We start from the raw sequence: 13,001 nt of genomic DNA, 5'->3' as shown, positions 1-13,001 counted from the left end.
AAATTTTCCACTTAGTCCTTCTGGAAATAACTCCTGCATTACAAAGTGACAATTTGTTTTATTTTCCCAACACCTAACCAATTATTTTAGTATCTTCCATTCAACAATTCAATATTAATCCACTGATCTGAAACATCACCACCATATATTAAGTATTCTACAATTTATCTGTTCCTAAATTTTTCCTTATTTTAGACTTAAGTAGAGATCCTATAAGGAAATAAATAGTTTATAACATACTTATGTGAGAGAGAATATATTTAAAAGCTAAATGGTTATTCAATATTCAAAATAACAGGTTAATTCTAAAAATAGTTTCAAGACTTACTTTAGCTCATTCAGAGATCTTGAAGGTGCTTTGTCTGCATATGAGCTCTTGGGAGCAATAACAGCATTTACTCTTAATTTTTTATTGTCACGAATCTGAATATAAGGGAAAGAATATATTTTAATTGCCATATACTATCAATCAAAATGATTTTTTGAAGTTATATTCCAACTGGTGTTAGGATAGGAAAGGATGACCAAAAACTGGATATTTAATGGTACTTTCAAGCAAACTTTTTAGTGTGATAATGACCCTATTATTACATGTTTTTACAGAAAGTATTTATCAGTGAAAATATTAAAACAAATATGCTCTAACAGTCGAGGAAGCAGTAATACCAAAACTCTTCCAGAAAGTAAGAGGAAGTACAATGGTCATTTCCCAAATTACTTTAGGATTCTAGCATAATCCTGATACCAAAACATGAACAAACAAAAGCCCTCATGAATACATATGCAAAAATCCTTTACAAAATATTAGTATATGGAATCCAGCAATATGTGAACAATACACATGACCAAGTAGAGTTTATTCCAGCAAGGTGAGATTGATGATATGCTCCAAAAACCAATCTCACTTAAATCAATGAAGTACAAAACCCATATGATCATCCCAACAGATGCAGAAAAATATGACAAATTCTTGGCAAACTAGGAACAGAAGGAAACTTCATCATCCTGATAAAGGGCATCTAGGGTAACTGCACAGCAGACATAATACTTATTATACATGGTAGTATGGGGAATGGTACTCTAATAGATAATGTCGTAGGAGGCGGTTATATACGATAAATTTCACAATTTAAAATACAAACAAAGTCACACCTGTAAGAGGAAGTTCTAGTCCTTTTGAGGAGAAGCTACGGAAAGTTACTTAACAGAGCACACACACAAAAATAAAGGTCAAAATTTCAGGAACCCAGGTCACATTATCTATATAGGATTCATATCCTTAGCACAAAAGAAGCCCAAATTTTTGACTCGAAAAAGGCACTCAGTGTTGGCTAAGCAGGCCATTTCCGATAGAAAGCAGACAAATGCACCTGACGGAATGCCCTTCATAGCATGCCACATATCAGACTTGTAATCTAAGGAAGCGACTTCTTCAGAAAGCTCTCACACCACAACAAAAACTCCTGGCTAAGCTTAAATAATACCAAACTACACAACTGTCTAACTTTCTGGAGTTCATTCTGTAATTTTATACATGCAACTTTTTATGCAATTACCATATATTCACATTCTCTGCAAACTCCCAAACCAGGAGGGCAATATGGTAAAAGCCAAAAAAAAAGTAAGGATTCTTTCCAATCACTAGTGCACCACAGAAATCGAGGACCACCGACCTAACTCAGGGTCCTGTCCTCATACTTGCTGACAAAGACTTAAACAAAACAAAATTTAAACCTATCTTTAGGGTTTTAAAAGGTGACATACACAAAAGGAAAGAAATCTAACTGACAATAAGAACAACTAACAATATATATATATCGAATATATATACATATATATATTATAGATAATGTAATAAAAATCACAAATAAGCAGTATTCTACACACCTTTATTTATTAAAGGATTTAATCCTCATAGCCATCTTTTGAAGTAGATCATACATCTACATTTTACAGATGAGGAAATTATGGCATAAAACATTTAGGAAACTTACCCAATTTAGTAGCAAAGCCAGAATTCAAATCTTGGCAGCCTATCTACAGAGTCTGTGCCTGTAACTACTAAGCCACATTGCCTGGTAGTAGCTTAGACTCCCAGGGTGTTTCAATAGCCAGATACAGAATTCTCATTCTTTTTGAAGAGGTTTTATTTAAAAGCAACAACATATTGATTCCCACGCTCCCCATCAAAGAAGGGTTTGATTCCAGTACATCTTCAAAAAGGATGTTGAAGACCAAAAGTCCATCGTTATGGATTTTTTTGCTCTTCAAACAGTATGACAGAATTATTCTTACTAACTCCAAATAACTTCAAAACATGTTACAGATGGAATTATGGACTGTTTTTTCTCTTGCAAAACAAATTCATTCCCCAATAATGACAGAGATTAAAAAAAGAAATTCACAAAATCAAATGATTTTATACAAAAGTTACTGCTGGTATAATTAATCACTATTTTTTGTTTTAGTTTGCATTTAAAAACTGAAGTACCAGAAGGTAAGCACCAGGTGAGTCAAAGTATTACACAGGTCACTTGCCTCTTTGAGGAAAACCTCCATATCTTCTTGACTCTCAAATACAAAAGCTCTCAAGTCATTTGATGAAATATGATTTTCAATGTACTTGGCATTTTTATTATCTTTCATATTGATCTAAACAAAAAGAAAATATAAGTTAATTCTCATGAAATCCAAACTGAATACTAAAACATAATTTTACTTTGAGTTATTTAACAAGTTTCAATTTAACACTTAAGGGGGATAAAATTTGGTACTGAAGACTCAACATTTTAAAACCTCTACTTAATTTAGTACCCAGAAACATCTAATACATCATAAAACAAAAAATAAGACTTAAATAAGCACCTGATGCACATCAATTTGGATTTTATCTAAGAAGTAACTATGTTCCTTTCTAGTCAACCCTCTGGAAAACATCTGAAATGGCTCAGAAGGTAATCTAAGAGTATAAACATTTTTCTTCTGTCCCCAAACTTTTACTATTTGTCTTCTTAATCTTCAAGAGGAAGTTATATATGGCAATAACTGATCAGTATAAAAACACAAAGAATTAAAATACAACTTTAATAGTGCTTTCAAGAGAAATCCTAGGCTTGTATCACTAGGATTTATTTTTTAAGTATTAACAAACCAGGCCCTTCTGCATGTGAGGTTCAATGCTATGGAAAATACTAAAAAGGTCAAGACAACAAATCAATATACTTTTTGCAGATGCTAAGTTAAAAAAAAAAAAAGCAAAAAAAGCAGAACACTATAATAAAGATCCGTAACAGGGGTATATGAAACGTGCTCTCTTATGGAATTTTAGGGGGCTGATAGATTATCTTCAGCAGATGGAAATCCACCTTCTTGAAAAAAAAAAAAAAAAAGATTTGTGAAAGAAGGTATTTATGTACCATATATATAAAACACAGCATACTACTGGTGAAGAGCTAAGACTCTGGGGTCAGACAGACGATGCTTCAAATCACAAACCCTTAAGTCTCTGAAAGTTTCAGTTAGTTCATCGCCAAAATGGGCACAGTACAATAGTCTACATCTCAGGAACAAATGTGGATTAGGAGAGCTAATAAAAACATTTTAGTACAATGCTTGTCATATACACATTGGCAAGTATTACTCTCTATTTTAAACTACAAAATATCAGCTAGCATTAGAACGGGGAAAACCGATACAGAAGAAAGTAAGTCACAAGAAATACCTAAACTTAAACACTACAGAAATGTAGCCTCTATCATTCCTTATTATTATTTTTTTTTTGGTAGCAATTACTGCATCAGAAGCGATGGTACAAATGAAAGAGAAGTGGGTGTTAGCTACGACTTAGAGGGTAAAATAACCCCACTGTGACTGCAGAAGTCCCCTTTTTAAAAAGAGCTGTGGCTAAGTCGGCCTAAGACGGGGCTCTCATTATCACTCCTTTACCAGAGTTCCCCTTTACTGGGGCTTCCACCTTGTGTACGGTGGTGATGTGGTCATTCAACTCTTTGAAGAACGTCACCTGCTCACTTAGAGAATAGTTTCAAAAAGTCACATGAATAGGGTCATTTCCGTCCCTGCCCAGCTTGTGCCCTTCCAGTAGTGACTGAGTCACACCGCTTTTTCCCCAGGTAACGCAAACTGCTCTGCACTGAATCTGGCCTCCTGACATCCAGAAGGAAGATTTCACCAATTTGTTGGTTCTGCGGCTTCATCAGCTACTTAGCAAGCTCCTCTCATGAGATGGGTAAAGAAAATATTTGGCAAAGTTCAAGGCCACTGTTGCACAACCCAGTAAAGACAGACTGGTAGGCAGAGGAGACACTGTACTCCAGAGTCATCTGCTGGTTGATGGCAGACTCATAGTTCAGTTTTTTAAACATGAAATCTTTCTATACAATCTATCTTAGAACCTGTTTTATAAATCATTAATAGATCATAAATGTCCTCTTATATTAATAGACACCAAGAATGACTTTTTAATGGCCGCATAGTATTCCTTTCAATAGATTATAGAACAGTTTACATGACCAGTCCATCTCTGGAAATTTTCTTCTTTGCCCCATCATCATTTGGGCTATTATAAACCCTGCTGTGAGGAACAGAACTATAAGTACTTCTTTGCACAGTTCTCCCATTCTAGACTGAGCTGGTTAGAAATAAATCATGGAAATGGACAGTTGACAAGTAATATGGCTAAAATTTTAAGTTTATGGATTGCTAACTTGTCCACATTGATGACATTTCAACTAGATATTGAAGGATTAAGTGTATATGTTACGGGTGGCGGAATACAAGGGTAATCCAGAAAGGATAAAAAAAGCAAGACTGTACCTTTTTATTTCAAAGATTCAAATATAATTTGAAATATAAATATATGCCAGGTAGTAATCCCTGTTGGTGACAGGCTACTACTACTGGGAGATAAAAGGATGGCAAATTTACCAAAGTTGTGAATTATAATTTTAAGGTTGACATTTTAATGAAAATCTGTTAATTACTTGCATTATAAGTTATTAAGGTTCAAACTACTTTTTTCTATTTTCTTTCAGTCCTTACCAAACTAATCAAAACAATAATGCCTGCATCCAAAATAGATATTCCCTTCTTGATCTGGCAAAAATAATAATACATACCTGAGCAAGAAGAGAATACAGTATTATGCATATTAACTTTGCTAATATAATCTATTAAAAAAAAGACTACATGAAATGATTTTAAATAACAATACAAATATGAATTAAAGAAAGTAGAAGTTTTCATGAATCCTACAAGGATCTATAGTGCACTCTTTCCTAAAGTAAAAAAAAAAAAGAAAACTATAACCCAGCAATAACAATCCTTGAGTCATTTTGGTAAGTTTTAAGTTCATATTATACCTAACTATATCACTGTCAAAGAATGTGGCTTTTACTTTATTTTCTCTTTTGATGGCCAAAATTTTAAAAATATTTTAGATGGAAATCTTCCTAGCCACTCCATGGCCACACTTCATTAAATGATTTACTAAACACAGCTTATCCTATTCTAAATGACCCATGGTCATCAAAATAGCTAGCTATCAAAGGTTTATGTGGTCAAAAGACTGCTGGCTGCATTCTCAGAATCGTAAGAATGCTCGATTATTTGGAGGAGACTTCCTCTTCAACTTCTATGGCCTGCTATAATCTAGTAACTGCCAGAAGGAACTAGCTGACTGAACTAAATTTATACAGGATTCTTGGTCAATAAGCTGACAGTTCCATACTCTGACAAAGTCCAAAGACTTATTGGTCAAAAGTCAGGTATGGATTCAGCAGCACATCAGTAGCCACAAGTCTGATAAAGGGAAACTAAGGTGTTAATAAGACTAGGAATTCTTAAAACAACAAAAAATCTGTATTAGAACAAAAAATCTATAATGAATACAATATGAAATACAATAATGAAACAGATGCTACCACAATGAACAAAATTTCTTACCGTGAGCATTATAGGCTCATAGACTCTTTGCTTAAATTTGTCCCGGTTATTTCTTAGCCATAAAACAGCGTCATATGTGTCACGGTATCTTTGCCTCAGCTTATCTTCCTTCTGATTCATAAGATTGTCAAATCGTACAATATTATCACCCACACCTAAAAAGGAAAGGAAAGTTATTAGTTCTCTGAAAGCTTTAACTACTGAATCCATTAGTAATACAAAAGATACCTTAGATCCAAAAGTTAGCAACACCACTCAGCAAGTATCCACCACAGTGAGAAAGGACCACCATGGACAAATTATTATCAAATTTCTAAACTCTTTAAGCTATCAAAACTAAAGAGGTCACAAAAATAAGTCAGCAAAAAAAAAAAAAAAAAGTAAGAAAACACTACATTTTCTAACATGACTGCAACAGGCCTTCAAAATTCTGAGAAAAATTTTCAACATAGAGTCACATATACAACAAAACCAAGAGAAGAGGATCATGAAATAAAGGCATCTTTAGGGATGCAAAGACTCTGAAATTAATCCCCAAATATCTCTTCCTACAAGGTAACCCAAAGATAAGGGAACAATGTAAGAACATACTAAGTAATATAAGAAAAAAAAACAAAAAACAAAAAGTACACAGAATTCAGGAATAGCTTTACCCAACACAGAAAAGGATTTGTGACGAAGCCCAAGAAATCCCAGACAACTGCCTACTTTCTTTTCTTTCTAAGAAAATATTAAGGCAAATGGATTTTTTAAAGGTAAATTAAAACTTAAAAAAAAAAAAAAAGCCATCAATGAAAGAAAATCTCACCCTACCGCATTACCCGGCTCTGCTGTAAACAAGTCTCACTGCTGCAAGAATCCTTACTATTCCTAGCTTTTAGAATTAACCCATAAACAGAGCACATAAAACTTAATATGGTTCTCAAGAAACGTTTTCAGCCTTGAAAATATAAAAACCAGAGCACAAATTAGAGGACTTAGAATGTCAGAGGAGCAAAAAGTAAAAAGGATGAGTGCTAGTATTTCAGCTTACAAAGTGTGCATTCAAGCACTACTGACAACTATTTGACACAAGATAGAAGGGTATCATAATAAATAAATCATAAAGGTTGGCATAAATAAATAAATAAATCATAAAGGTTAATGATTACTAACTAATACTACTAACCCCACTCAAGGAATTAATATAGGATAGGAACTGTTATGAGCCAAAATCTGTATCTCAAATTATAAAATAGCAAAACATAGTATCTTAAAATGAATTAATCAAGCCATGGTGAAATAACATGATAAAAATATAAATAATGGTGTACTGGAAAAAACTGCTGAGTTATTTAAAAATGCACACACCTGAGAGTGGGTATGGAGATCTGAAAGAGGTGGAGGAAACTGATAAACATACAAAATGGGGGTTGTTTTCTTTTTTACTGATCTTAGTCGTACACACTGAGTAGTTAGTACTTAAAACTTCTTCCATGTGTAGAATGTTATAAATCAATTTTCATGGTCCATAGAAAAGAAGAGCAAAGATGAAATCGAACAGATTTCAAAAGGGCAAAGCTAATGGAAGGTTCTGAAAACTAGAGTGAAGAGCTTAAATTCGATCTGATAAATAATAGTGAGTGACTCTGTGAAGAAAATAAAGGAAGCCATTTTTCCAGAATTAAAATCAACTGTCATAATCTGACATACATAAGGCAATGAATGGTTAGCCAGTCACAAAGCACGGTATATGCTACTTTCAGGTGATTAAGACAATTAACTTGCAAAGACCAAGCTGAGCTTCCTCAACAAGGGGATTTGAGCAGCTAAAAGACATGGTACCAGGGGAAGAAGAAAGCCATCAACAGAAATAGATCTCCATTGTATCAACATCTCTTCACCCTGTTTCATATAACTTACTCTTTCTCTCCTTCTCTAGGCTCTCCTTCTCTCCTCGCTTATCAATTACCTCGCCTTCACATAATGCCTTTTCATCTTGAACTCGTCTCAGATCATTTGTAATGGCATCAATGTGCGGCTGAAGATTCTCACAGTTTTCTGCGGTCTTCAGTTCATTCTGCAAATCCTCTATCATCTTCCGAGTGTTACTTATCCTCTTCTGGCGGTCGTGTTCTTCATTCTGTTTTACCGTTAATGCCTGCTGCAGTTCCTCAATCTGAGAAAACAAAGAAGAACGGTACAGGAGACTGTTTTTTTCTCTCTTGCTAAGGCTTTTATAGTAATATAGTATTTAAAATGCAAACAACCTAACAACATGGGTGTTTTCCTAACTAAACAGTACTCTGCGGTAATTCAGAGTGTTACTCCTACCAGACCACCTGTTATCTTTATTTTGTTCACTAGTAATATCCTAAGTACTGGGAGCGGTGCTTAGCATATAGTTAGCACTTATTAAATATTTGCTCAATAAACAAAATATTTGTAAAGCCAATTTGCAGATTTCTAAATACTGACAGAAAATAAATTCATATCACACACCAGAAGACAATTAAAATAGCGTTTATATGTATATGACAAACTTTGAATAAAGCAGTAATAACAGAAATGATAACAAAGGTTATGTCACTCTTAATTTTAGACAAACTTTTTTTTTTAGGATTTTATTTATTTGAGAGAGTGAGCGAGTGAGAGCAAGTAAGCAGAGGGAGAGATAGAGCGGGAAGCAGACTCCCTGCTGAGCAGGCAGCCTGACACTGGGCCAGATCCCAGAACCCTGGGATCGAGACCCGAGCCGAAAGCAGACGCTTAACAGACTGAGCCACCCAGATGCCCCTGAAACTATTTTCTTTCAACAAAATTATTTACTAATACTTGAAATTAATATTTTGAGATTAATCCTCCAACTATATGTTTAGATTTGGTGACATATTCAAGGTAAATTGTTAAAAAAAAAAAAAAAAAAACCAAGTCATGTAAGATGCCAGTAGATTTTTATCAAAACCTTACAAAGTCCAGCTAGACGTTAAGACTTTAAGACACACATGCATACACAAAAATATACACGTATAGAATCCTTGTTGTGTAAAAAGTACAATTTCGTAACAACACATCACATAATCTGTTAGGCCGCCTTCACTCCCAAGTCCTATTTACTCCCTTTCTCCCTCCCCCTTACCAAAGTAGGATCAAATTCATTATATGGAAATATGGAAAGCACACTAACTTTTAACAAGCAATCATCTATAATCTTAATATCCTTAAACCTTTACATTTTTTTGTTTTTTGTTTTTAATTTTTTATTTTTTATAATCATATATTTTTATCCCCAGGGGTACAGGTCTGTGAATCACCAGGTTTACACACTTCACAGCACTCACCCAAGCACATACCCTCCCCAATGTCCATAATCCCACCCCCTTCTCCCAAACCCCCTCCCCCCAGCAACCCTCAGTTTGTTTTGTGAGATTAAGAGTCACTTATGGTTTGTCTCCCTCCCAATCCCATCTTGTTTCATTTATTCTTCTCCTACCCACTTAAGCCCCCATGTTGTATCACCACTTCCTCATATCAGAAAGATCATATGATAGTTGTCTTTCTCTGCTTGACTTATTTTGCTAAGCATGATACGCTCTAGTTCCATCCATGTTGTCGCAAATGGCAAGATTTCATTTCTTTTGATGGCTGCATAGTATTCCATTGTGTATATATACCACATCTTCTTGATCCCTTCATCTGTTGATGGACATCTAGGTTCTTTCCATAGTTTGGCTATTGTGGACATTGCTGCTATAAACATTCAGGTGCACGTGCCCCTTTGGATCACTACATTTGTATCTTTAGGGTAAATACCCAATAGTGCAATTGCTGGGTCATAGGGCAGTTCTATTTTCAACATTTTGAGGAACCTCCATGCTGTTTTCCAGAGGGGCTGCACTAGCTTGCATTCCCACCAACAGTGTAGGAGGGTTCCCCTTTCTCCGCATCCTCACCAGCATCTGTCATTACCTGACTTGTTGATTTTAGCCATTCTGACTGGTGTAAGGTGATATCGCATTGTGGTTTTGATTTGTATTTCCCTGATGCCGAGTGATATGGAGCACTTTTTCATGTGTCTGTTGGCCATCTGGATGTCTTCTTTGCAGAAATGTCTGTTCATGTCCTCTGCCCATTTCTTCATTGGATTATTTGTTCTTTGGGTGTTGAGTTTGCTAAGTTCTTTATAGATTCTGGACACTAGTCCTTTATCTGATATGTCCTTTGCAAATATCTTCTCCCATTCTGTCAGTTGTCTTTTGATTTTGTTAACTGTTTCCTTTGCTGTGCAAAAGCTTTTGATCTTGATGAAATCCCAATAGTTCATTTTTGCCCTTGCTTCCCTTGCCTTTGGCATTGTTCCTAGGAAGATGTTGCTGTGGCAGAGGTCGAAGAGGTTGCTGCCTGTGTTCTCCTCAAGGATTTTGATGGATTCCTGTCTCACATTGAGGTCCTTCATCCATTTTGAGTCTATTTTTGTGTGTGGTGTAAGGAACTGGTCCAATTTCATTTTTCTGCATGTGGCTGTCCAATTTTCCCAGCACCATTTATTGAAGAGGCTGTCTTTTTTCCATTGGACATTCTTTCCTGCTTTGTCAAAGATTAGTTGACCATAGAGTTGAGGGTCTATTTCTGGGCTCTCTATTCTGTTCCATTGATCTATGTGTCTGTTTTTGTGCCAGTACCATGCTGTCTTGATGATGACAGCTTTGTAATAGAGCTTGAAGCCCGGAATTGTGATGCCACCAACTTTGGCTTTCTTTTTCAATATCCCTTTGGCTATTCGAGGTCTTTTCTGGTTCCATATAAATTTTAGAATTATCTGTTCCATTTCTAAACCTTTACATTTTAATATCTACTTCTATCTTTTCATGGAACATATATGTTTTATGGTATCACTAAAAATGTATTGAGAGCAGTTTCTCATTTCTCCCATGTCCTTGGCAATACAAAATTTTGTTACCTGTGTAATGTTCTGTTACATGGCTATGACACATTTCACCCCGTTCCCTACTGTTGGACATTTGGGTTGGTACCAATTTCTCCTTTCTGAAACTTTAACTTTGGCAGTGTCAAGAAAATGAATTGGAACATCCAAAATCCCCCCTCCTATACCAAACAGGCAGAAGGCAGAAACAGTGAAAGTTAAAATACATATCTGTGATTGAAAGTGAACAATGTTCAATGGACCTAAAAGGAAGAAGGAGACAAGAAGCCATAGTATCCAGCCAGGGAACCCATAAGGTCCAAGGCAATGGGAATAAATAGGGACAGAATTAAGAATCACCAGACACAGGGTGCTGGGTGGCTCAGTCATTAAGCATCTGACCTTCAGCTCAAGTCATGATCCCAGGATTGCTCCCTTCTCAGCAAGGAGCCTGCTGCTCCCTCTCCTTCTCACTGCTACTCCCCTACTTGTACTTGCTCTCTGCCAATTAAATTTTTAAAAATCTTTAAAAAAAAAAAAAATCACCAAACACATGAAGAAGGCTCCATGAAAAGGGGACAAGAAATATAGCAAAGCCTTTGTACTCCCAGCAAAACAGAGACCCACGAAGCTACCAAAAATCACTGGGGCTACTGAACAAATCTGTATGACTACCTGACTTAAAAAACTGGGAAGCAGCCCAGGGGACCCCATTCTTCCGGATAAGCTTTCTGAACTCGAATTCATGTGCAGTTCTCATCCAGAAAACTTCCATGACTAATTCCATCATACTCGGGTTTTATATCAGACACCATAGGTACAAACTCCTAGATCACCCTTTATCTTCAATTTCCATGAATGTTCTTATTCTGACACTTGGCTATTCCTGAAAGACATTCTCCCTAGACTCCTCTCTAAGGTGACCTCCTGCCACAATCCTTCAGAGGTGGGGAGGGTGTTAATCCTCATTAATCCCTACTGTACTATATCCTCCATTAAGTAAGCCCCACTTAATTTCCCTTGAAGACTGTTATCAGGCTTTACCACCCATCATCTCTGTTGCTGTGTTAACTAGCTCACCCTGCATACCCTTCCTCACTCCATTCATTGATGACTTAGCATGCCAATTGTTTTCCTCTCCGTATGTTGAAGTCCCACAGTCTAACTCTTTGGCCTCTGTGTTCCTGGATTTCTTCACCTTTAACCATCTTTTCCTAAACCTCTCCTCAGCTACTTACCATTTTACTTCAGATCATGTAAAGCACCACAAACTGTACACCTTAAAACCATTTCTACAATCCTATTCTTCCAGTCCCCTTTACTTCCATTTTACTTACTGTAGTATCCAAACTATTCTTTGACTCCACAGGGTCCTGCAATCCAGTGACCCTACCATCTTTTCACAATCCATTATCCCCTTCATTTCTTTTCTTTAATCTGCTAAAGTTCTACAAGCCAGCACAAGAACCATTCCTTGCAAAGACTCTTGACCCTCTACCACTCCTATGTCACATCAGCTAGGGAAAAAAGCAGTCTCTATTAAACCCAACTATATGCCTTCTGTGTGTCTTGGATACTTGGATGTGTCTTGGATACTCTAAGCAGTATCCAAGCAGCTGAACTAATTGAAGAAACTCTCCAAAAACTCATCTCACTTTGAATTCATGGCCACAAAACTTAAATAGGAACTCAGAACTAGCAGACAAACCTATTACATTTCTCTAATAAAGGTGTGAGCTCATTCTAAAAGGAGTTCACAGCCTGGCCTCCTCCCTTCCTCAATTCTTTATTGCTGGAGGCGCTCTACTCACTCAGCTGATAACTTTGTCTCATACTTCATGAACAGCATAATTAAAATCAGTGCTATGATCAGAGTACTATTCCTGTTTTACAATCCATCACCCTAACTCTATCTGTACTCAATTCATTTTATCTTGTATAATATATGTAGAGTCCTTGTAGCTACCTAAGTCTAAGACTACTCTAAGCAGAGTTTCTCTAATTACTTACGGTAGAGGACAATTTTTTAAAAAATTCCAAGCCATCAAAAGTCAACTTGTATCAATTACACCTACAATAAATTATTAACAATCATTTTGGAAAACAGCTTGTCCATTTCTTCAAAATATTATATTCT

At 35.9% G+C, this 13,001-nt stretch overlaps 1 protein-coding gene across 3 annotated transcripts in view; it reads right to left on the bottom strand.

Annotated features, from left to right (window-relative positions):
• The window catches only part of SMC5 (structural maintenance of chromosomes 5), a 96,920-nt gene that overhangs the window by 37,270 nt on the left and 46,649 nt on the right, over nt 1-13,001 (bottom strand). For all 3 annotated transcript variants that reach the window (XM_045065087.1, XM_045065089.1, XM_045065088.1), the window contains exons 9-12: nt 7,864-8,119; nt 5,962-6,116; nt 2,539-2,652; nt 329-423 (exon numbers count right to left, since the gene is read on the bottom strand). In XM_045065087.1, coding sequence (XP_044921022.1) covers nt 329-423; nt 2,539-2,652; nt 5,962-6,116; nt 7,864-8,119 — 620 coding nt within the window. The remainder of the gene's footprint in view (nt 1-328; nt 424-2,538; nt 2,653-5,961; nt 6,117-7,863; nt 8,120-13,001) is intronic.

Source organism: Mustela putorius, unplaced genomic scaffold (assembly GCF_011764305.1).
Source record: "Mustela putorius furo isolate JIRA1106 unplaced genomic scaffold, ASM1176430v1.1 tig00003854_pilon_pilon_pilon, whole genome shotgun sequence".
NCBI lineage: Eukaryota > Metazoa > Chordata > Mammalia > Carnivora > Mustelidae > Mustela > Mustela putorius.
The sequence above is the reverse complement of the archived record's forward strand: the minus strand, read 5'-3'. Positions and strand labels throughout refer to the sequence as shown.